The 26998-nt window shown below is 38.2% G+C and overlaps 1 protein-coding gene across 1 annotated transcript in view; it reads right to left on the bottom strand.

Annotated features, from left to right (window-relative positions):
- Window positions 1-509: 509 nt before the first annotated feature.
- The window catches only part of gna13a (guanine nucleotide binding protein (G protein), alpha 13a), a 66083-nt gene continuing 39594 nt past the window's right edge, over window positions 510-26998 (bottom strand). Inside the window, exon 3 of the mRNA XM_052033262.1 lies at window positions 510-8526. Within this exon, the coding sequence (XP_051889222.1) occupies window positions 7954-8526 (573 nt within the window). The 3' untranslated portion in view covers window positions 510-7953. The remainder of the gene's footprint in view (window positions 8527-26998) is intronic.

Genomic DNA, 26998 nt, shown 5'->3' on the forward strand with positions numbered 1-26998 from the left:
ATAATACAAAGCACTACTGTTCAATGTTTGCAGTGAATCCCTCACTATTGCTTCACAGATCAAAGATAGTTTGTGACTATTTTTGCCCTTTCAGCCCCAATTACATACTTGATGGTTTGAAGTAAATTTGGAAAATTACTTTGAAGTCAACAGCATCAATGCAAAGAAATACTAACTAGTAAAGGCAAATTTAAGATTAAACTTTGTGAATTCTTCTTGCAAAGAATAATTGATATATGGAATTACCTCAATGATATAATGGAGGTGAACACCTTGGACTAAATAGGCATTCTCATTCTGAATTATTTTGTGGCTCTCCTGTTAGTAATACCAAGAGAAACTTCTATTGATACCAATAGACAGAATTAGGTTTACATTGAAAATTATTAACCAAATAAGGACTTTGCTTCTTTCTCCACCTCTACAAAGGCAAACATTAAAACTGCATGATTCATGCTTAAGATTTAACAAATACCCAGTAATACAACAAAGTCATGACAGACCCAACAAAAGTTGTATATGTTTAATACGCGTCAGTAAATTTATTTTGGGCATTAATGGCTGCAAAGACAAACTTCTGCATTGTATGTACAGACCAATATAACAGCAGAGGTATAATGGAAACAGCATTACTATTAACTAAAGCATTAAATCAAAACAAGCAGTTACTCTCAGCTTTCCAATCTGAATAATTTACTGCCATTTCTGAATGAAGGAAAATATACAACAAAAAGTGAAAGTAAAATGTAAAAGATTCAGTCCATATCCACCCCCCAAATCCATGAAGATAAAACCACAAAAATGTTCCTATACAATAGTATGCTGGTTAAATGAATAGTTAAAATACTTTTAGCTAAAGCATTGTTTAAACCAACTTTTGCTTTTATTTTAAATAAAACACGTTTGTTGAACTAATCCCTGTGCCGAGAGCAGATTTTCTATAAATTTGAATTTTTTGCTTAAAATATTTCCAATTCAAGTAATGCCACTGAAATTATCAAGGGTCAGATAAGAATGTCAAGACTAATGGAGCATACTGTATAAATGCTGAAAATGTGGATATTTCTAATTTTTTTCCCCCAGAAATGAGGCAACATGACTCTATAGGCACACACCAAAATGTAACAAATTCTTTGAGCAGCATGTCACCGCTTACATAGACTGCCAGTGAAAATAAAACATTTGACTTGTAAAATGCATGTAACCACTTGATCTTTGACACCATGTATTTTATTAAGCTAACCATCTCAAACATTAATTATGCGGTATTAATGTAAAAGGAGACGAAGTGCATGATACATTAATATCTTTAATAAATGGACAAATTGCCAGGTGCAAGAGACCAGTAGACAAATAAATACAATTCTTTTAAGGGTTACATAACTTCGGTTATCTCAATCATTCCTATGTCAATGTGGATAACAACTTTTTTTAAACAGACATTCTAATCCAAAAAATGGCAGTTATTAATCATTTAGAATTCAGGCTGTTTATGGTATTACCAGGATGCAATGCAATTTCTTTTAAGCCATTGGGTGTGACTTAAGTAATGCACAGTTATGTGTTAAGACATCTCTTGGCCAACATACATGAACCTTTCTCCAATAATAGAAATTCAGAGACGTCACTTCTTTAGCCAACAGAAAATAAAGGGATCAAGCAGATGCCTTAATCAAACTTTTCCATACATATGGAGTAGTATTCATACTACATATCCATACCAACTCACATGTTTAAATAAGAATGGATGTCCTAAAACAAAAGGCACTCTGGTGTAGCACCAAATCAGAGAATCTAAGATCACAGGTTTATTTCCAGTTTGTGCTGGCGTTCCAGAACTCAAATAGCTGGAGAGGGAGGGGAGTGGGAGACTCAGTTACTGACTACCAACCAACAACCTTGGTCTTTGCTGGAAAGTGCACATTAAAAATCAATAGAAATTAAATTTGGCTACGAATGATTAACCTTGATTGCAAATCAACAGATAAAAATTGGTCACTATGTAAAGATAATAAGGCTTCTAGCATTTTTAAAACATGCCTATCAAGTGTCAAACCCCTGAAAGACAATTGCAGGGGTGAAAATTAAAAGAGGAAGAAATTAAACAAGAGCTTTCACTTCCTGCTGTTATCTCAGTAGTTTTTTTAAAATTCATTTTTCTTGCCAATTTCAGTGCAGGATAGAGTTGAGAATACTAATTAAAGATAGAGCTTTCACAAGACTAAAAACATGAACTTCAAAGCAAATAGATCACAACCCTAAAACTGCACTCCACCTACATCCTCGAGAATGAAATCTGATCTAGCACAGTACCACAATAGAGAGTTTTCAACACTATTTCAATTTGCACGTTAAGTCAAACGTGGTACCAGAGAGCCAATGTTTGCACCCATGAAATAGTACCTCAAAAGTCAGTGCCTCCAGAAAACAAGAAAATTGGATAAAACACAAGTATTTGCAGATGAACAGAATGTCACTCAAAGGTCACAAGTTAAGGTGCTCAAGTACTATTTCAGAAGCATCACAGATGAAATTTACTTTGGAAAATATCTCATGGTGTACTCTTGCATACCACCACCTTGGATTTTCAAAACCGATACACTTGTAGACCAGAATTTCATTCCAGAGACACTATTTTTTCCAACCTTTAAGCTAAATAGATAGTTGCAAAGTTCTATATTCTTTTACTTTTTTATACTTCATACATGCCCGAGATTGTGTGAAGATACAAGGTTTTGAATGATTTTTGAGTCAGTTTAAATTGTAGCCATGCCTGTTTAATGGTTCTGTCTGAAAATGTTAAGCCTTATTGTATTGTATATGTTGTATTTGTGGATTGTGACTTTGTCAGTTTGTTCTACTCATGGTGTAACACTCCAATATAAAACTTTTGTCTAATCATACAACACACGGGACAGATTTTGTTCTATTACTTAAGCCTTTGAGTAAAATTACCTCTGTACATACCAGTAATGTTATTATCCACCTCATGGCAAAATAACACCAGCTTGTGAAAGCATCCTTGAGAAATAATCAAATTACTGTAATTGCTAGCCATAGATTTTAACTAACTTTTCTTTTATCACACTTAAGTTTTGAAACAATAATGTAAAATTATATTTTTCATTCCACCCATGATGTTAGCATAACTGACAGCAGCCTATATAGAGGTTCACTGAATTTGTTTCTACAGTTGTTTTATTAGCTTGTTAGACATCCATTTGTGTATATACAATTAATGTGCACAATCTCACAAACATTTCTGAAAAGCAAAGTTTAACTCAGGATACTTTGGATTTGTCTTCTGAAAATAACAAGAGTCACAATTAGTTTTAATTTTTAAGACTGTTGTGAATTTTATATACTGCAATTTACTGGTATATTAAGCCTATAAAATTAATTTTTAACCCTTTCAAGTTTATTGGAAAGTGCATTTCAATAATCACCGCATGCAAAGGCAACAGGATACAATAAAGACAAATAAGGGATCTCTCTCCCAAACAAAATGTCTTTTGAATTACATGACAATGAATCTCAGCTACATGGAAATGGTTACATTAAATACACTGCCATCTGATTAAGACCTAAACTCAGCAAAACTATTAAATAAAAGCTGCTCATTTATTGACTAAGAGTACCTGGATGTAATGTTTAAAAAAAAACAGCTTTGAACGGAATGGAAGAACAAATCAAATAAATAATTAACTGGGCTAGTGCAAGTGGTGGGATACAAGTTCAGAAACAGCCTTTAGGAGTTATTGGCAATTGAGATACACAAAAGTAGGTAAATTATTACAGAACTCAAAGATTTTTAATTAGCTTTCTTATTCTCAAACAAAATGAAATTAAATGAAACTCAACTGGATTTTCCAGAGTACTAAAATAAAGGACTAGAGCAAATTCTTTCAGTAAAGAAAATTGTGACCTTGTATAAAAAGGAATGAAAGCATAAAAATTTATTTACAAGTATTGCTTGATGATCTTAAATGTCTGCCACTACTACTATACTTAGAATTAAGCAAATAAACAGCACTTTTGGAAATAAAACTAACTTATCAGGCAGTTTACCCAGAGCACAAGTATTTGAGTTATCCACATGTTTACAAAACAAAAAGGGTTACAGGTGTCAGATTCCCATTCAATAAATCAAACAGTTGGTTAGTTAATTCTTTCATTGTGGCTTCACCAGAACCATGGGCCTGCAATTTTTGTCACAATACAAATGAAGAGCTGAAAGGTTTTGGGTCCAAAACTAAACTGTCACTTGTGTATAAAAAGAATTTTTCTACAGTTGTTGAAATGGCTGTTTGACAGGGGGAGGGGGAGATCTAACAAGCAGCAGTACAGTGTAATTCACCACAAATATTCAATAGCACTAGAATTTCTTTTTAGTGTACAAATAATTGAGTATGCTTAGAGGGAATTCTTTGCATGGTAATGATTGCAAGTTTACCTTAAATTGTTTTGGGCCAGGTGAAGATGAACATCCATAAGAATCTCATCTTTACTGCCTCAAAAATTGAATAGATAATTATTCATTTACTGAAGAGAACTAAGCTTTCAGTTGTCTAATTAGTAAAGATTGTTAGTTGCTGTGGTCATTACTTTATTACAGTATTAGCAATCTTTAACTGGCAATTTCAATAGATAATAAAAATGAATACAGCACCAAGCTAATGAATGATAGGCAAAAAGTTATAAAAATGGTTGGATCCTTTATGCAAATCTACACTTAAACCAGTACGGATTTATAGCACACAATGGGAGGATAGCAGTATCAGCCTCAGGCTGTGTAATTTTCCTTCAGGCTCACTGAGAAAAATAATAACAATGTTCATTTCAAAGGGTCATGCTCCAACAGAAGCCTTTAAAAGGCAAGATACACCAGTACATGCATAACGCTTTTTATTCAGAAAAACTATGAAGAATAGTCACATTTATTATCTGTTCCATTTAAGAGTTGGTGTAATTGGTCTATGGGACAAATGATAAATGTACTTGACTCAAATACATGGTTATTTTATGATATCTGAAGTTTCAGTCAGATGAGTAACTGTTTCCAGTCTTTCCCACAGATCTATAGTAACTCAAATGAAAATTAAGTCTTTTACAATGTCAGCATAAAATTACTGCATAGTGGGCACAGTATATTTTGGAAGATTTTGTAAAATAGAGTTTGATAATTGTATAAAGATGGTAGTATAGTTACTCCAGTCATAAAAGCCTAATGCTTCACAGTACATTTTAATACATTCCATAGATTACACTGTAACATGCTAAAGTAGACAGATATAACCAAGATTTCCTCCAAGTCCTAATTCTTGCCAAAACCATTTTCTTAAAAGCTACATTCAAAGATACTGTCTGTATCATTAAATTTCCTAGGGTTTTAATATATTGCCTTTTTATGAAAACATGTAAATAAGTTCTTTTCTTCCCACTTGATAAAGCTTGGAAGCAACGGTAATAAACCAACAAACCAATAATGCATTTTGTCTTTTGACTTTAACAGAAATCAGAGTTACATCAAAGAACGTCTTTTTCAAGAAGCAATTTAGAGGCTTCCTTCAAGATATACTGCCCACCAAATATGCCACAAGCTTTTTCTTTGGTTCTCATCATATAACTGACAGCCAAGTGGCTCAACCAACTGCTAGTTCTGAAATCACAAGTACAAAAGATACTGGAAATTTAAAATCAAGAACAAAAACTATGAATACTTAACAGCCTGGCCACATCTATAGAGAAAGGAACTGAGTTAACTTTTCGAATCAATGTTCTTCTAACACTCAATCTTAATTGAAGCAAAAATGGTAGATGCTGGAAATCTGAAATAATCAGGTAAGGCAACATCTGCAAAGAGAAAAACAGACTCAATGCACCAAGTCAACAATGAAGGTTTTTGAACTAGTTTCTTTCCCCACATTCTACTTAACCTGTTGGGTTTTTCTGGCATTTTCCTTTTTAAATCAACCGTATATTGTTTCTCTCTCTCCACAAATGCTGCTCAACCTGCCGAACATTTCCAGCATTTTGTTTTTATTCCAAATTCTGATTTTCCATCTAAAGAATGCAGATACAGCACATCTTAAAATTTATTTGACAAACTGGAGGCTTCTGCAGACCTATTGTCCCCTGAGCTGACCATTTTTTTGACCACAACCACTGAAAGATAAAACCTGGTAAAAACCAGCTGCAAAGATTTGCAAACACCGCAATAATGAAAATATAATGTGTCTTATGCAGTCTGTTAAGAAACCAATATGAAAGACAGCATATAATATTTTTTTTAAATGTGTAGATTTATAAAACTATTCAAATAGAAGATAGTAAGCAACAAGTGTGGGAAGTCTGTTATTCAACGATCAAGAAAAGACATAGGTACATTAGGGTTTGAATTTACTTCTTTCTGACAGCCCAGACATTGAGGTACTTATTTTAACAACTATCAAAATAGATGACAGCAACAAAATACATGTTGATATATGCTGCAGTTCAGTAAACCCACAATGGAACAGATTGGTTTCCCATAATTTTTAGTTACCACTTAGTCTCAATGTGTTAAATGCAGCACTAACAACCCAAGTTTATAACAAAACTATCAAAAATACATTTTCACTGTAAATTGTACATAGCAAGTTTGTTGTTAGTAATGACTACTCAGCAGAAATGGGCTTGCAGATGCATTAGTGAATTCTAAACCCTATATTTAATTAGGTCATACTTAAAACCAATTTTAAAAGTCAAACCGTTTAAAAAGCTAATATTTATCCATGATTAGCACTGCAATAGTATTTTGGTATGCTGCAGTCTTTTTAAGAAAGTGAAAGCAAATTTTCCACATCTTTCAAAAAAGGCATGAATCATAGATTATATCACAAATTATGTCATTACTATTTTAAACAGTGGGGTTATTTTAAGCACACAGCCTTATCAAATACCTTAATACCAAACATATTAGCTACAACTTGCATTGAAGACGTCTGGTTCAATAATAGAAAAGCTCTCATTGCTAAATAGAAATTTAATGGCGTTTGTACTGAGGTATGATCCACAGGGTAAACATACAGCTGTTAATCACAGAAGTTTAGGTCAGGAACTTTCATAAAGCAATTTTACTGTAGCACCAAACAGTAAAGGAAATTTTGGCTTGCTACATCAGGTTACGATCAGTCAGTATGGCATTTGTACCTGCACTATTCAAAATAGTAAATTAAATTTGGCCTCAACTCCAATACAATTTTGAAGCAATTCTGCTAAATTTGGCATGTAAGTTCTATTCTGATAATACTATGCAGCAAGACTGCAAACATTAAGTGAATTCTCTTTTCTGTGAAACTTCCAATGGGGAGAAGTTTCCCCTAATAAATCTGAACTTGCACAAATTATAACTGCTTCACATTTCAATACATTTCACACTTTGACTACCACACCTCAATAGCACAAATTTAAAACTCTAAGAAGATTTTGAAAACAATTTGAATATGACAAAAGCAATATTCACTCCCAAAAGGGAATATTTAAGGCATTGCTAACTTGTTTCTGTGATATTCAAGAACATTTTTTTCTCTATAATAGCCCTTTTATTTTGGGGGGGGGGGGTGGGAGCTGTTAGGGGGTTGAAAGAGGAAGATATAGATATTAACTTTACAATCCCCACACTGAACACCACAGCTTTGCATTATCTGGCAATTTTTTTTTCACATATCTTCATTTTTGAAGAAACAAGATCGTAAACTTGCTGGGTTGCCTAAGTGCACACTTGAGTACCTTGGCACTACCCATCCAAGAGCAAAAGCAACTGAAAAGCCGAAGTCTGAAAAACAAATTTGGCATTAATCTGGTTAAGCAGATTATGGTGGCTGCCTCAAGTTTTTGAAGTGCAACCATAATCACACACAGTTATAAGCTGTTGTCAATGCCAAAAATTAAAATTAATGAAGTAAACAGATGTCACTGAAGCATCAGCTGCTTAAGGTTGTCATGGAGAATAGTGTCTTTGACGTCACGGAAGACCAGGCGAATATTTTCGGTGTTAATGGCAGTGGTGAAGTGATGGTATAGTGGTTTGTGTTGCTGATCTCGACGTTTGTCACGAAAGCACTGCACAAGGAACTGTTGAACATCAGAGAGCTCATGGGGGTTTCCCTCATATTGAGGAAAGTAGTCTCTGATGCTGACAGTTTTAACTTTCTCTTCTAGCAAGTCTGTCTTATTAAGGAAAAGAATAATGGAGACATTGCTAAAGACTCTATTGTTGACTATCGTCTCGAAGATGTTTAACGATTCACTCAGGCGATTCGTCTGCCGGTCTTCCATGAGCACTTGGTCAAATTCACTTGATGACACCAGGAAGAGTATGGAAGTCACACCATCAAAGCATTCAAACCAACGCCTCCGTTCTGACCTTTGTCCACCCACGTCCACCATCTTGAAGGGCACATTTTTTATTTCAAAGTCGTATTCATGTATTCCTTTAGTGGGTCTTCGAGCCAGTAGAATGTCCTGTTGCGTTGGAAGGTATTCCTAAAGAAGAAATCAGAGCCAAATTAACACCAGGTACAGATAGCATAGTTTTAAGGCAAAATCTAACAAATTATAGTACAAACATATGCAGCTTTCTTGTGTGCATGTGGACTTAGCATATACATTGACAAATAGGTTGAAAAGATACATTAGACTATTTTGTGACATAGCACTTGTTTAGTAAAAATAGCCTATAAATATCAAGCATGATTGGATTCAACCCTTCGGGAATGTGACATTCTATGGTGAATGAGCTTCTGCTCTTATAACAATTTTTTCTCAAAAAACAGCAACTAGTGTCAGGAATAGAATCCTACACAAAATCTCAGGCAAAACCTGTGTTATGGTTATGATGCCATCCTTCAAACTAAGTTTAATTATAACAGCTTGTATTTCATTAACAAATCCAGTGGCAAGTTGTATTTGTTCATAAGTACATGCCCCTGTTCAAGAGAGAAAGATAAGCAACAGCAAACATCCTCTAAACCTGTTGGTAGGTCAAGTGTTGGTAGGTAAGGTGTTTGGTGGGGGGAGGGAGAATGAGGAGGTGGGTTGTGATGCTGCAAGATGGTGTCTGCCTGACACTCAGAGAAGTTGGCCCCACGTTGTCATTGTTTTTAATATTGTAAAAAGACTAGTCTGGTTTGCCCTTCCACCAAGGGGTTCACCGCTGGAAGGTCCACTTTTGTCCCTCTTACCTTCCTGCCATCTTCCCAGGCTTTCTCTAGAAGCATGGTCATAGCAAACCACCCACTGGTTTCCTACTCCACCTCTTTCTTTCCATTTGTTGAGGACCATTGATTGTAGCACAAGTTAGCCCTTTCAAGCCTTCTGTTCCTTCCAGCAGGTAGAGATTATGTTTTATTGGGAGAGATTAATTAACCCATTAGGATTGACAGCACAGAAACAGGCCACAAAGCCCCTCCATCCCTACCCCAGTTTCCACTGACACCAGTCCCATTCAACCCCCTCCACCCCTTTCCTGCTGCACAATTGTACCATCATACACCCATCCTGCTAGGGATGGTGATAGAGGCAGATTTGATATAGGTGTTTAAGAGGCTCTTAGATAGGCACATGATTATGCAGAGAATGGAGGGATATGGGCCATGTGCAGGCAGAAGGGATTAGTTTAATTAGGCATCATTATCTTAATTAGTTTGGCACAACATTATGGGCTGTAGGGCCTGTTCCTGTGTAGTACTGTATGTTCTATCTACTTAAAAAAGCTGTTGGTGGTATATATATTCATATTATATTGTATATATACACGCACACAAAAATTTTATCTAGATTCTTATATCAAGCAAGCATTCTAAAGCTTGGTAAATTAATTACTAGTTTTATTTAAAGCCATGGCTGCTTTTCCAACATATAATTACAAGTAAAACATTAAGCATTCAAATCAGAACTTAGTCCACACCAGCAGTTGGCTAAACAAAGATTTTTCCATTTAGAACACCCTAAGAAATGACCATGAAAGGAAATGCTAATGACATGCCAACAATCATACATGTGGATTGAGCAGTCTTATTTCATATTGATGTTTCTGTTTAGAGTAAGGGAGATCAATGCATGAGCTGTATATCAGCTTTTAGACCATTCATCTGCCTCATACTCAAAACCTGCTTATAGTACATCTTCCATGGAATAATGATTTGCAGTATAAACATTAGAATACTGGTATCTGAAAACTAGTTAAATAAAAAGCTGCAAATATAACAGTCAAAAGGCAACTTGACATCAGTTAGTGGATAATATCCAGGTGACAGCAGGTCAGCAAGCCTTGCATTAGTGGTAGGGAAATTGGAGAAAATTCTAAAATTCAATGTACATTTGGAAAGGTGGGGGGCGATCAGAGACAGTCAGCATTGCTTTGCTTAGGGAAATCCTGCCTGCCTCATTTGATTAACTTTTCTGACCAAGATTGATGAAAGCAGAGTAGTAGACATTGTCCATACTGTATGGACTTAAGATCCTGCATGGTCCAGAAGGGTCAGGCACATGGGATCCAAGGCAAGCTAGATAACTGGATCACCAAGCCAATCTTTGACAGGAGACAAAGGCTGTAGTGGAAAGATGCTTTACTGAATGGAGGCCTATGACCATTGGTGTACCACAGGGATTGGTGCTGAGACCCCTATTGTTTGTGATGCAAATGATTTGGATGTGAATGTAGAAGATATGATTAGCAAGTTTGTGGATAACACAAAAATTGGTACTGGTGTGGATAGCAAGGATTGTTTTCTAAGGCTACAATAGGTTTTTAATCAGATGGAAAGTCGGGCAGAGCATTGGCATTTAATCCCGACAAGAGATAGATGATGCATTTCGGGAAGTCAAATAAGAGGATGACATTTACAAATAAATAGTAGGGCACAACAGAATGCTGATGAAAAGAGGGACCTTGGCACAACAAAGAAAAAGAAGCACTAGTATGGAAGGTGACATTGTGAAAACAGATGCAGTATAGATAGGGAATGGAAAAGAGTCAATACACAATGGACAGCCAGAGCAAAGCACATCCTTCTGACAATTCCTGAAGCAGCAACCAGAATATCAGATGACTTTTATTTGCTTCTAGTGAAAATCTGAATTTGAAATTGACAGACAAATCAATTGTAGACCTTCATATTTTACAATATTTTGCTGAGAGCACAAACTCATTAGCATTTAGTTGATTCATGCTGGGAGTGCTTTGACATCTTATGCAATGGTCATTCATCAGACACGAAACCAGCCCATTGCAGAAAGATTTAGTGGAGAGCAAATCAGAAGCAGGAACTGTGTTCAGCTTTCTGTGCTTAATCTTGACTGTTAAAGGTGACCCCTTGAAGTAAATAAACCCAGGACAAAGATCAAATCTCTTCTGTTTTATCTATTCATTTAACATCTTCCTGAGTTCAGCCATCATGGGCAAAGTAGAAATCAAATGAATTTTAAGTGGAGTTTTAAACTTTTAATGCAACATTATGATTGCTTGCTTGTACATGGACCTAAAGGTATTGCCCCTTTTACTTACATTGATTGCCATGTAGACCAGTGAGTTATGTGCCAGAATCACATCTTTGAATTGAATAAAATAAGCATTCAACATGACACTTAATAGACCCATGGAAGATAGGAGGTAAAGCTGTTCAAAGTCGACATTCAATATAATAGTGAATAAATTAGAAATGAAACAATAACTGCATCCACAATGCAGTAAAAATAACTAAAAGGCAAAATTATATCCTGTTTGATTTTACCTCATTGCGCCTGCAAATGCAAGTTGGTCATCCGTTGTCAATTGTGCTCCAATGTATTGGATTACAGACCAGTTACTAGACCAGTTCTTTATAATGAGGTAAAATCTCTAGCATTGGTGAGATCACATCTGGAGTACTGTGTACAGGCGACCCCCCCATGTTACAGCTGTTTTGGTTATGGAAATCCACCCTTACAGAATTCACAAATCACAACCTAAAAATTTGAGACATGGAATAAAATTTGCTCTCACAATGTGTGTGGAAAGAAGTAAGTCAACACAAAATTAATTTCTTTTCAACTCATTTCTTGATGCACATGCAGGTGGCACTGCTTCATGTTATGGAAAATGGCAATATGGCCCGTTTTCTAGGAATGCAACCCCCCCACCCCCGTAAAGCAGAGGTCACCTGTACAGTAACTACGGTCTTAAGGAAGCATGTTAATGTATTGGAAAGCAGTTAAGTCATGGACAAGCAGGCTTATGAGGAAAAGTTGGACTGACAAGGTTTGTAACCATGAGTTTAGAAGAATGAAAGGGGACTTGATCAAAAATAAATTCTTGGGAGTCTCGATAGGTTGGATGTGGAGATTTTGTTTTAGAGCCCAAAAACAGGCAAATGGTACTAGCTCCGGTAGGCAACTTGCCATCTGGCCAAGTTGGGCTGAAGGGGCTTTTTCCCTGCTGCACATCTCTATCATAATACACTCAGTACAAAAAAAGGCTGCTGAACAAACTAAGCACACAATCACATGGTCTACGAACCATGGTAAATTCAGACTTCTTAATAAAAAAGGTGTTCATTCAAACTAGAATTCCAATCCCATCTTTTAAAGTAACAGCAAACAATATTCAAAACTGCTATCTCTTTGCATCAGAAGAGGGCTCAATTATTTGTTTGAGCCTTTGTTTTGGAGAGAAATGCATGATAAACATGACTCTGAACACAAATCTAATTTGTATGCAAATATATGCAGATGTTTTAACAAGAGGTTTATTGAGAGCAGCCAAGTGCCGAGTTAAGTCTGTCCGTGACAGCACAATATATCTTCTCCATTCAGCAAAGGATTAATGAAACATTATCTGGAAGCAGAAAGTCCCTCTTGTATACATAAGATACTTTATAGTACACTAGGATGTAGAAGCATGAGGCAGTTTACTTCACTAGGTTCAAGAATCACCAGATAAAAGCTACATCAAGAATTTATCCCAGTTATTTTTTTAATTATTTCCACCAATAGTCATGACGTAAATAATGCAACTGTGTGCATGCATTCTGTATTTCCTGGTGTCTACTGGAGGATGAATCTAGACAACAGCAGAGTATAAAAATAGCAGATTTTAAGAATTACATTGCTTAGGTCATAAAGCCAACAAAAGCAAATACTAATAGCTGTGGCTAGGGCAAGTCTGTGATTTCACTCTGATGATCACAGAAATTCACTGATGCCAAGTGAAATCTGCACACACCTATATGACTGCTGGAGCTTTAAGGGCAAGCAAAAGAATCACAGATAGAACCAGTTTAATTTTTTTTATATAAATTTTGCAACTGGCAATATAAATTAGAGGGCACAATTCTAAAAGTGGTACAACAGATATCTAAAAGCAAATGTGCAATTATTCATTAAACATGGCAGGGTAGGTTGAGAAAGTTTTTTTTAAAAAAAAACATACAACATTAAAGGCTTTATAAAAAGAGGTACAACGTACAAGAGCAAGGAGGTCTGAAGATTCTTTAGAAAACAGTATGGCACGTGGTTCTGTGTGTGACCGTAAGAAACATGTAAAAGCTTTAGGAAAAAAAATCAGGATATTTCCTAAAATGATTTCAGGGGTAACAGATTTTAGTTATGTAGATTAACTAGAGAAGCTGGGATTGTTCTTTAAGGACTGGAAAGGGATTTGATAGCGATACTTAAAATCATCAAGGATATACAGGGAAAACCGTTTCCATTTTGAATGGGCAAAGAACCACAGAATGAAGGTGATTAGCAAAAGAACCAAAACACAAAGGAAAAGCATTACATAGTGAGTGGTTAGGGTTTGGAATGCTCTACAAGGGATTCAATTGTATCATTCAAAAGAACGTTGAATGAATATAGGAAAGAATTTACAGAGCTATGGGACTGTGGGCAGGTGAATGGGACTAGCTGGATTGTTCTTGCGCTGTGTCGATACTAGCAATAGTTTAAATTACCTCCTTCCCTGCTGTAACCACCCAATTGATTCTACAGTAAAAATATGAATGAGATGCTCTAATCAAGTAATAATAGGAGTCGTACATGGAGGACAATGGCTAAATGTTTAAAGGTAATATTTTTAAAAAATTACATGCAATAATAAAATTCCAATAATCAGTACCAGACTAGCAGATTTTCAGCACTACTGTATGTTACTCCTGTTAATACTGAAACATGTTTATTTCACTTTTTTTTTAAATAAAAGATGTTCTAACACAATAGTAAAATAAATTTTGTAGTGAACTGGGCAAGATTAAAGAGAGCAGGAAATACACAAGCACTCCTCAAGGTAGCTTGAGATGCAAACATACCCATGGTTCCTGATCCCTGGCATTCTGAATCCCAAACCAGGTTTCGGTCATACATCCAGCCCAAAGTAAGGCCCCAGTCATACTTTGGACCACTGGCTCTAGCCACACACCCCAATTGTGCTCTGGACGCCAGGCTCATATTCTGGACTAATAAATGAGCTAGACACCATACCATCAGTAATTTTTGAACCCTTAGATGCCAGATTATCAGATAAACTCCGCTGACCGTACGATTGCCTGTGTTACATTAACGGCCAAACAATCCATTTTGCTTAAATGGAAGGATCCAATACCCCCTACTACTTTTCAATGGTTCTCTCAAACTATATCATGTTTAAACTTGGAAAAAATTAGGAGTGGTACTGTTGATCCTTCGCTTAGATTTGAGGAAGTTTGGAGTCCATTTATTCAATATTTTCACATGATATAGATCCCCTTGTAATATCAACCTTTCAACTTAGAGGAATGGAGTTGACGACATAATATTGCTCTGTTTCTACTGAGAAATTTTAGCCCAGTTTTTTTCCCTGTTTGTTTTTTTTTTAAAAAGTTTTTTTTTGTTTAGCTTAGTTTGGTTTGATATATTGTTTATAATTTTTATTATTGTTTTGGGGATTTTCTTTTATATTTATATAATAAATCTTTTTCTTCCATTTCTTTCATATTATATTCATTCACTAAGAGATCGTTGGATTTACAGATTTTTTTATACTTCATTGTTCTATGATTATCCATGCCATGATTGTTCTCCTGATCTCTTTGTATTACATGTACAAATATTGATGTTATATATTAATCTGTATTAATTTGAAAACTAATAAAAAGATTGAAAAACAAAGGTGCCAGATTATCAGAGTTTTATGTTATCTATCCAAGGGCCCTGACAGCAGTCCTTTAAATATAACAAAATGTCCCCTACAAATGAGCATCTGAACAAAAAGTATCAAGCCACACAAGACATGAAAAGAACAGCAACCCCACCAGTTCGTTCATAAGATTTATAGACAACAAAAGTAGGTTTTTAAGTTGACCACAATTGGAAGCCACATGTAGACAAAGTGACAGGATTGGAACTCAATCATCCTCTGCTTCCAGGAACACTAGTTTTCAGCTTTCTGATATTTACTTAGGACATATCTGAATGTGGTAAATATTATGCAATTTCTTGAAACTTTACACCAACAACTTATATCGATACCATATTTAAAGACAACGTAACAGTTAAAGTGCATCCACTTGTCCCAGAAGAGTTTGGACTATTCTAAGGAATCAGACGAGTTCTGGAAGCATGTACACGAGAACGTTAGCTTCTTCTCATCTGCTGTTGATTCTTCTATGTTTCTCTTGTTGTAGCTTTCCTATATATTTCATACCAATACTTCCCTAAAAATCTTTTATCGACTGTTATCATACGTGATCCTTCAGTACCTTTTTTCTTCCAGCCTGACACAAAAGATCTTATAGCACTAGGTGGTTGAGCTTGGGATTTGCACTCTTCAAAAGAGAATGCTTGCTAAATACTTGTGATTTCCTTGCAGAGCGCGAGGTGTCAGTTATAATAAAGCACAGTCAACCATAACTGGGATTTGGGACCTTCCTTTTCACGGCTGATTCCCTTTTTCATTCCTGCATACAGTGGCTGCAGAGGTATATCTACAAAATCCACTCCGGTTAGTCGCCTGGGCTCCTCAACTGCAACTCCCAAAACTGCAAATAGGACAACGACAGCAAGTATATGGGAACATCTGCAGGTTCCCCTCCATGACACCCAGCATCAGGATGTGGAAATTTACGAATATTCCTTTGTGTCACTGGAATATCCCATATCCATGAATTCCCCAACCAACAGCACTGATGGGACTTGCAACAAAAGGACTGCAGTGGTCAAGGAATCTGACCACCACTTTTCTCAAGGGTAATTAGGGATTGGCAATAAATGCCTCATCAACAATGCCCAAATCCCAAAAATACAGACAGTTCAGAATAGACAGAATTTTAGAAGTATCAGTAGATGTGTTCCTTTTTCTCCTTAAATGATAAAACTTAAGGAATGGCTATACCAGTTATGAAAGGAATCCATTCCTGAAAAATGATGTTCAACAAAATTTTCAAGTGCATTGCAGGAATTTTGCTACAATGTATTCCTGTGTACAGAGTGCAGCACTCTAATCATCACTGTGAGAAAATGCTTTGTAGATCTAAGATATGTACCCCTAACAGTCAATGGCATTATAGTAAAAATTTGTAAATCAAACATTTTCAAGTCACAGAATACTTGAAATTCCAGGCAATATGCTTTCTGAAAAAAACATAACTGAAATGTATTCTCTTGCAGAAAAGATGGTGCCTGTAGTTTACCACCAAATGTGATGAATGAATGATCCACTGGACGAAGATAATCCTGAAGTTGAGAGGGACCAATGTCCTTGCAGGCAGGTTTGCTAGAGCTGTTGGGGAGGGTTTAAACTGAGTTGGCAGGGGGATGGGAACCAGAGTGTTAGGTTAGATGATGGAGCAGTTGGTGTAAAGGTAGATGCATTATGCGGAGAGACTGTGAGGAAGGATAAACAGTGGATAGGTCATAAGTGCAGTCAGTTGGATGGGTTGAAATGTTTTTACTTTAATGCCATAAGTATTAAGAATAAGCGTGATGCACTCAGAGCATGGATCAGTACATGGAATTACGATGTTGTGGCCATTACAGAGACCTGGCAGTTGCAAGGCAAGACTGGCTGCTTGATGTTCCGGCTTTAAATGTTTCAAAAGGGATAGAGAAGGAGGTAAAGGCCGGGGGGGGGGGGGGGGGGGGGGGGGGGGCGCTGAGTGGCATTGCTTATTAGAGATAGTATCACAGCTGCAGAAAGGGAGGACATGGAGGGATTGTCTACTGAGTCAGTGTGGGCAGAGGTTTCAAACAAGAAGGGAGCAATCACTCTATTAGGAGTATCCTATAGGCACCCCCCCCCCAATAGCCACCATGACATTGAGGAACAGATAAGTAGGCAGATTTTGCAAAGGTGCAAAAATAACAGGTTGTTGTCACAGGAGACTTCAACTTCCTTAATATTGATTGGCACCTTCTTAGTGCAAAAGGTTTAAATGGGGTAGAATTTGTTAGGTGTGTCCAGGAAGGATTCCTGAAACAATATAGGGCCAGGCCAACTAGAGGCCATACTGGATCACGGCAATGAACCTGGTCAGGTGACAGACCTGTCAGCAGGCGAGCATTTCAGAGATAGTGGCCACGACTCCCTGACCTTTTGCTAGCCATAGACAGGAATAGGAGCAGACGATATGGGAAAGTTTTTAATTGGGGGAGGTCTAATTATAACTGTATTAGGCATGATCTTGTGAGCATAAATTGGGAACAGATGTTCTCAGGGAAATACACGGAAGAAATTTGAAGGCTGTTTAGGGAACACTTGCATAGAGTTCTGGATAGGTTTGACCCACTGAGACAGGGAAAGGATGGTAGGGTAAAGGAACCATGGTTGATAAGAGGTGAAATATTTAGTTAAGAAGAAGGAAGCATACTTGAGCTTTAGGAAACAAAAATCAGGCAGGACTCTTGAAAATTATAAGGTAGGCAGGAAGAAGCTTAAGAAGGGACTTAGGAGAGCTAGAAGGGAACACAAGGCGGACTTAGTGAGTAGAATTAAGGAAAACCCCAAGGTGTTCTATACGTACGTGAGGAACAGGAGGATGACTAGAGTGATGGTAGGACCACTCAGGGATAAAGGGGGAAAAATGTGCCTGGAGTAGGTAGGGGAGGTCCTTAATGAATACCATGCTTCAGTGTTCACTAGGGAGAGAGACTTCGACGAATGCGAGGTCGGTGTGGAACAGGCTAATGTGCTGGAGCAAGCTGAGGTTAAGAAAGAGGTAGTGTTGGAGCTTCTGAAAAACATTAGGATAGACAAGTCCCCGGGACCAGACAGGATATACCCAAGTTACTCCAGGAGGTGAGGGAAAAGATTGCTGCAGCATTGACGATGATATTTGCATCCTCTCTGGCCACAGGAGTGGTACCAGAGGATTGGAGGATGGCTAATGTAGTTCCCTTGTTCAAGAAAAGTAATAGGGATAATCTTGGGAATTATAGACCCTCAAATCTTATGTCAGTGGTGGGCAAGCTATTGGAGAGGATTCTTAGGGAGAGGATTTACAAGCATTTGGAGAAGATAGTCAGCATGGCTTTGTGAGGGGCAGATCGTGCTTCATAAGCCTAATTGAGTTTTTTGAGGTGACAACAAAACAAATAGATGAAGGTAGAGTGGTGGATGTGGTGTATATGGACTTTAGTAAAGTGTTTGACAAAGTTCCCCATGGTAGGCTCATCCATAAAGTCATGAGGCACGCGATCCATGGAGATTTGACTGCGTGGATTCGGAATTGGCTCGCAGAAGGCAGAGGGTGGTAGTAGATGGAGAATATTCTACCTGGAGGTCAGTGACTAGTGGTGTTCCACAGGGATCTGTTCTGGGACCCCTGCTCTTCGTGATTTTTTTTTATAAGTGACTTGGATGAGGAAGTGGAGGGATGAGTTAATAAGTTTGTGGGTGACATGAAGGTTGGAGGGGTCATGGATAGTGTAGAAGGTTGTCATAGGTTACAACAGGATATAGACAGGATACAGAGTTGGGCAGAGAAGTGGCAGACAGAGTTCAATCTGGAAAAGTGAAGTGATACACTTGGGAAGAATGAACATGAAGGCAGAGTACAAGATAATGGCAGGATTCTGAAGTCCAAGTCCATAGATCCCTCAAAGTTGCCACGCAAGTTGATAGGGTGGTTAAGAAGGTGTATGGTGTGCTGCCATTCATTAGTCAGGGGGATTGAGTTCAGAGCCACGAGGTAATGTTGCAGCTCTATAAAACTCTGGTTAGACCACACTTAGAATATTGTGTTCCGTTCTGGTCATCTCATTATAGGAAGGATTTTGAAGCTTTAGAGAGGATGCAGAGGAGATTTACCAGGATGCTGCCTGGATTAGGGAACCAGGGCTTTTCTCTTTGGAGTGACGCAGGACAAAAGGCAACTAGATAGAGGTGTATAAGATTACAAGGGGCATAGATAGAGTGAACAGCCAGCACCTTTTCCCCAGGGTGGTAACAGCAAATACCAGAGGACATCCGTTTAAGGTCAGAGGAGGAATGTCCAGGGGAGATAGAGGTAGGTTCTTTACACAGAATGGTGGGTGCCTGGAACACACTGCAGGGGGTGGTTGTAGAGGCTGATACAATAGGGACATTTAAAAGGCTCTTAGATAGGCACATGGAATTAAGAAAAAATGGAAGGTTATGGGCTTTGCAGGAGGGAAAGGGTTACATCGATCATGGTGGAGTTGTTCATATGGTTCAGCACAACATCATGGGCCAAAGGGCCCCATACTGTGCTGTACTGTTCTATGTTCTAAAACTTAGATATGTCCAAGTTACCCAAATTTCCTCAAAATACATTGACCAGCAATACCAGCAATAGATTCCTCAAAAACTACTTGGTTTCATCACCAAAGCAGACTTCTCACCTGCCTACCACACCGATCCCAAATGCTAGAGGACAATATCATTGGCAATTTGACAATCACCCATTAAATTGACTAATCTTCATAAAACTACAAAGTGACAGGATCTCCTCTGCACCCTCTCTAAAGCTTGCACATCCTTCCTATAATGAGGTGACCAGAACTGAACACAATACGCTAAGTGTGGTCTAACCAGAGTTCTGTAGAGCTGCAACATTACCACTACAAAGTTATCTGCCTTACAGGAAAGGCAGTGAAGATCCACTAAACTGGCCCCAAGGGTGGCAGATTTGCCTTTTGAGGGGAGATTGAGAAGGAGGGACATAGAGAGGGTAGATAGCAATAAACTTCTCCCCCATAGCTTCCCCCCACAGATGTAAAAAACTAGAGGGCATAGGGTTTAGGAAAATGGGTAAGAAATTTAGAGGGGCTCTGAGGAAAGATAATTTCACCTCTAGAGAGGAAAGATAATTTCACCAGTATTGGGATCTGGACTGCACTGTCTTGAGTGAGTGTCGAAGGCAGATACTCTCACATTTAAGCAGCATCCATATGAGCATTTGAATCAAAGCATAGAAGGCTACAGACTAAGTGTTGGTAAATGGGAGTAGAATATATATAGCACTGGATGGTTATTATAGTGGGTGGTGAACGTATGGAATTCTCTCTTCTACAAGTCCATGGAAGCTCAGTCGTTATGTTCATTCACAACAGAACTGGCCAATTTCTGCATGTCATCACATTGGTTCAGTTTCTTTTCTATTTGTTCAGTCTGGCCTACTGGCCAAATCCCACAGCCTTACAATTAGCAGCACCATATACGGACAATGAAATATAATCTAAACTTAACTGCTACATTTAAGCATTTGGTCTCACCTATCGGAGACATTTCCTTTGATCTACCCCTCTCTCCCCACCTTTGCTTCTGAAATCTAACTTGTTTTCTCTCTTTCCTCATTCTAATGAAGGGTTCTGGACCTCTTTCCACAGGTTTCTTTTACCACAGATGCAGCCTGACTTGCTGAGTGTTTTCATTATTTTCCGTTTTCATTTCAGATTTCTAACATTTGCAATTCTTTTGATTCTCAAAAACAGGAAGGTACCATTTTCCAAAATAAATACCTACCCACCCCATCGAGCTCTTCCTGTCCCACCTGTGGCAAAGTCAACAACTCCCACAGAATTGGAGAGGAAACAAGTCATCTTCGATTCCTAGGAACTGCCTGAGAAGACAATGATCTAGACCAAGGACACCAGGAAAATTGAAACATTTCTTTTATCCCAGTCCTACTTCTGTAGAATCACAAAGCAGTCATCTTCCAAAACCAAGCTTCTGATGCACCTTCTCATTGAGACTTCAAAGTACAATTAGCTCCATCTGGTTCTATAGAAAGCAGAAACTTGAACATGAGCAGGGATGATCCAGCTACACTCCTTCAGCCGGATTTAACACTAGAGGCAGTAATTTGGTTCTACCTTTTGTTTTATTGTATTACTTTATTTTTGAATTTTGTAGACCTGGCAATTTAAAAGTGGTTGTTCATAGAACAGGATGGAAACAGGCCATTCAGCCTAACTTGTCCACACCAGTGGGCACCCTTCCATATTAACTGCATCACCCAGCACCTGGTCCGTAACTCTCTACGGCTAAGCAATTAAAGTGTTCATCTAGACACTTCTTAATTGTTGTCAGCGACCCAGCTTCAACCACTCTCTGATGCAGTGCATTCCAGATACTTAGCACAGACAGAGTTCAATGTGTGACAATATGAGATGGCATGCTAGCTGGCTGGTCTCAGCATTATCAAACGTGTGCTATGGCCACCATTAACAGAAAACCAGGGGCATTCTGGTGGAAAGCTCACTGTCAAATATACGAAACTGAGCAAAGTCATGAGTAGAATGCCAATTTTATAATCCCATGTTGTGCCTACCAGTTTTCGAACAAATCCAAATAACTTTGGACTTGATTTTTGCTCAGCATTCTGCAAGGTAGTTTTGGTAGGTCAATGTTCCAATTAGACTAAATATAGGCCCAAAAGATGTCACATTCCATTCATGTTAAGAAGGCATTAAGCTGGACCATACAATGGAAACCACATTTAAGGTGAGCATTTCATGAGTTTTAACATCACCTGAACTTCACAGGACTCCGCAACCTAATGATATTTGGAAACTGCATTTGGAATCAAAAGCGTCAACTCCATGAGAAGAGCTAATTAATTATTCAAATCCCACAGACAAGGGCTTTAGTTTATCAGAGAATAATACATCTTTTACAATGGTTTTAATCCTTGACATAACTGTGCTGTACAATCATAGCATGAATACACCATGCAAGGGAGCCGCTTGGCCTCTGGCATCCATACCAACTCTTAAAAGCAATCCAGCTAATCCCACTTACCTGCCTTTGCCCCATATCCCTCTAAGTTATTTCAGATACTTATCCAGTATGTGTTTTTTTAAAAAAATCATGGCAATTGGCCCTTCCTCCACTTCTACTCCTGACAGTGCACTTCCAACCCTAACAACTCACTGTGTAATTGGAAAAGTGAAAACAAATGTGTGTTAACTTGCAGAAAGTGGGAAAAGTGGAGGGAACAGCAGCACTGCCAATGACTGAATGCAGACCAAAGTCACCAAAGTAACCATTACTTTAAATTTCTGGCAACTAGACATAGAAGTGGGAAAAACAAAACAATGAACTGAAAGCAAAATATCCAGCAACATCTGTGGAGGGGGACCAAATAAAAAGCTGGTTACCTGAAATCAGAGGGCTGCAATGTGCCAGACAGATGACATGTTATTCCTCAAGTTTACATTGGGCATTATTCAAACAGTGTAGGAGGCCAGAGTGAGATGGAAAATTTAACAAGTAATTGGAGGTTTAAAGTTAAAGATTAAAAGAAAACTGCAGATGCTAGAAATCTGAAACAAGAACAGAAAATGCTCTTAAAATTCAGCAAGTCAAACAGCATGTGAAAAGAAAAACGGTCAATGTTGGCAAATTGAGTTCTGACAAAGGATTTCAGACCCGGAACACTGACCGTTTCTCTTTCTACATACACTGCCTGACCTGCTGAGTTTTAACATGTTTTTCTGTTTTTGTTGTGGAAGTTGAGTCATTTCTTACAGACTGAGTGAAGGTATTTCTTAAAATGGTCACACAATCTGCATTTGATTTTTCCAAGATGGGGAAGACAACACTGTGAGCACCAAATGCAGTACCCTAAAATAGATGGTATTGCGGACAGTGAAGGAGGTTATCAGAATTTACCAGGGGATCTCGTAGGCCAAGGAATGACAAATAGTATTCAAACTAAATAAGTGCGAGATATTATATTTTGGGAAATCAAACCAGAGTAGGATTTGTACAGTGCATGGTAGGGCCCTGGAGAGTGTTGTAGAACAGAGAGACCTAAGAGTACAAGTACACAGTTCCCTGAAAGTGGCACAGGTAGTCAGGATGGTGAAGGTGGCATTTAGTATGCTGCCCTTTATCAGTCAGGGCATTGAATATAGTAGTTTGGGTGTTATTCTGCCGTCGTACAAATGTATTATGTACAGTTTTGGTTACTCTGTTATAGAAAAGACATCAATAAGCTGGTAAAAGTGCAAGAGAGATTTAAGAGAATGTTGCCGAGACTCAAGTGCCCTGAATTATAAGGAGAGGTTGGGCATGCTAGGACTTTATTCCCTGGAGCACAGGAGACTGAGGGGTAATCTTATAGAGGTGTATAAAATCATGAGGGGCATAGATACAATGAACGCACAGTCTTTTCCCCAGGTAAAGGGAATCAAGAACTAGAGGGCAGAGGTTTCAGGTGAGACAGGAAAGATTTAAAAGGGACCCAAGGGGCAACTTCTTCATGCAGAGGGTGGCATGTATATAGAACAAGCTGCCAGAGGAAGTGGTTGAGGCAGGTACAATAACAACACTTGGACACGTACATGGATAGGAGAGGTTTAGAGGGATATAGGCCAAACATGGACAAATCAGACTAGCTTAGATGGGCATCATGGTTGGCATGGACGGATTGGGCCAAAGAGTCTCTTTCTGTGCTGTATTACTCTATGACTGAAATGGAAGTGCAAATGAACTTTTGCTTTATTTGTAATGACTGCTTGTGTCCCTGGGTGGTGAGATCCAGCTGAAGGAAGCAGAGTTTGAGGATGATTGGTTGACTGTGGATGCAAGTGGGATGAAGACAAGGACAAGGGGAACCCCACGTTCAGGGTAGGAGGAGAAGATTGGGAGCAGAGGTGCAGCAAATAGAATATATCCAACTGACAGCTAGCGTAGCGGTTAGCGCAACGCTATTACAGCGCCAGTGATCGGGGTTCGATTCCCGTCGCTGTCTGTAAGGAGTTTGTGCGTTCTTCCATGTCTGCGTGGGTTTCCTCCGGGTGCTCCGGTTTCCTCCCACATTCTAAAGACGTATGGATAGGTTAACTTGGGGGTTTTAAAATGGGCAGCGCGGACTCGTTGGGCCAGAAGGGCCTGTTACCACGCTGTAAAATAAAGAAAAGCTGTGCCAACGACAGAGGAGAACCCTCAACTGTGGAAAAAGGCATACCAAAGACACTGATATGGAAAGTCTCATCATTTAAACAGGAACAAATGAACAGAAAAACTGGGAAAATAGAAGAGTCCTAACAGGAGAACCCTCAACTGTGGAAAAAGGCATACCAAAGACACTGATATGGAAAGTCTCATCATTTAAACAGGAACGAATGAACAGAAAAACTGGGAAAATAGAAGAGTCCTAACAAGAGCAGTTGTAAAGGAAGATAAGTTGAGTTTACATTAGACATTGGTTACTAACTTACCTCAGAAATGGAACACTACGGACCACCTCTTGCACTGCTATGGACTTTTTTTGTACTAATATCTCATTTTGAAGTCTTTTTTCATCAGTCTTGTATAACTTGTGTATAATTTATGTTCTGTGTGTTGTCTACATGCCTGTGATGCTGCAATCAAGTTTTTCCCATTGCACCTGTACTTAACTGTACTGTGCATATGAATATAAACTCAATTTGACTCTTACTTCCCAAGATAGAGATATCAAGAAGGGGGAGGGAAGAAGTCCAACATCAACCATGTGAAAATGAGAGCAGAATAGAAAGTGGCAGCATTTATTTGAAAATGACATTACCTTTCTTGTCAGCTTCCATCCTCCGTCCATTCCCTGTGACTGCCTGGTTCACTTTTTCATCTCCAGCAGCCACTCTCCTTCTTGCAGCACTCTTCCAAGCAACCACAGAAGCAATACCCTGACCTTGTACCTCTTCCCTTCCCATCATCCAAGGACCCAAACTCCTTACAAATAAAGCAGCACTTCACTTGTTCCATCCGATTTAATGTACTGATTTGATGCTAATAAGGTAATCTTCTCTACAGTGCAGAAACCAAACACAGATTGGGTGACTACTTTGTAGAACACCTCCTGTCAGTCTATAAAGGTGACTGAGCTCCCAGTCACCTGTCACACTGATCTGCCTTTGGCCTCCTATACTGTTCATATGATGTCCAATGCAAGTACAATGAAAAGCACCTCATTTTCCATCTGGATATACTCACCTCTCAGGGCTTGATTTTTAATTCATCATCTTTTTATTCTCTCCACATATATAACTGGATTTTCAGTTTATTTTCTTTTTCTTCCCCCCCATCTTCCATCTCTAACTGCTGCAATTTTAAGTAATGATCATCTCAATAACATTGATCCGCACCCCATCACTGACATCCCCTCTGTTGTCTCCCCCCTTCTTGCAATTTAAGTCATGCTTGTTTTCTCATATTTCCAGGTCTGAAGAAGGGTCACAGACTCAAAGTGTTAACTACTTCTCTCTCCATAATCACTATCTGATCTGCTGAGTTCTTCTAGCATTTTCTATTTTTGTTTTGATTTCCATCAACTGCAATTGTGTGCATGAGAAAATAATGCACAGCTACTGTTGATAGTTAAATTACCTACGATCAGGGGAAAAGGTCTTTATTATGATTATCAAAAAATATGAATGAAAAAATGTTTTGGGATACAAGTAGTTTCATCCATGTAAAAACTGCAGAGCATAAATGCAGTACACGGGATCTTTCCTCCACTCTCAATTATGTCAAATCACTGGAAACATAATAGCTACATAAAATGTTAGGTCCCAAACAAAAAAAAAATCCAAGTTAAGGAAGTGCTTGGCTCAGAGACTTGTAACAATCGCAACCCGTACTTTGATTATCTGCATCGGGAAATGACTTCTACGTACGGAATGGAAATTCAGAATGGAAAGTGATAATGGTTGCAAGTTGCATTTGGAATCAGACACTCCTTTGCAATGCTCAAAACACAAACCCATCCACTGAAATGAACTGCAATCACTATTTACAAACCACCAATAGAACACAAGAAAATAGGTGGAGTAGGCTACCTAGCCCCTCAAGCTTGCTCCACTGTTCAATAAGATCGTGGGTCATATGCCGCAGGTCCCTGCTGAAATAGTTCCCCACAGACCTCAATTCCCAGGATCTTACAAAAATTTATCTCCTCTAAAACCCTCCAATGATCTAGCCTCCACAATCCTAGAGATTTATCACACTTAGCAAGAATTCAAAACTATATACTTTCATTTGTAAATGTACATAGTCAAAGTCAAAAACATCAACTCCAAAACTGAGTTATTCATACAGTTGAACTTTGAGCACAATTAAAACATACCTTTTTATGTTTAAGAAGCAGAAATTAATTTTAAAAGTAGAGTTATGCTCAAAATCTTGGTTTTGTTTAAACAATGAGTACTCATGTCCGATATAAAGGCATTGGGCTTAGACATTCAAGACTTCACAAAGCTGATAATTCAAAACTTAGCCTTGATGAACTATTTATACAGTAGCATGCCAGTGATTTGAGTACATTGCCAAAGTCAACACTTGTAGGACTGAAGGACTGTATTGTTAGAGGTAACTTTTTTGGATAACATCTTAAACTAAGGGATGATGTGTCGTCGAGATGTTAATGTGAATGTGTGCAGTAAGTTCCTATGCACAGCCCAATAAGTGATTTTGTCTATTTGTCTTTGTACAGATTTCTATTGCAGGTGAATAAGAACTTTGGGGAAAAGTAAGCATGCAAGAGTCTGAACGTGGCAG

The sequence above is a fragment of the Pristis pectinata genome, chromosome 18, assembly GCF_009764475.1.
Source record: "Pristis pectinata isolate sPriPec2 chromosome 18, sPriPec2.1.pri, whole genome shotgun sequence".
Taxonomy (NCBI): Eukaryota; Metazoa; Chordata; class Chondrichthyes; order Rhinopristiformes; family Pristidae; genus Pristis; species Pristis pectinata.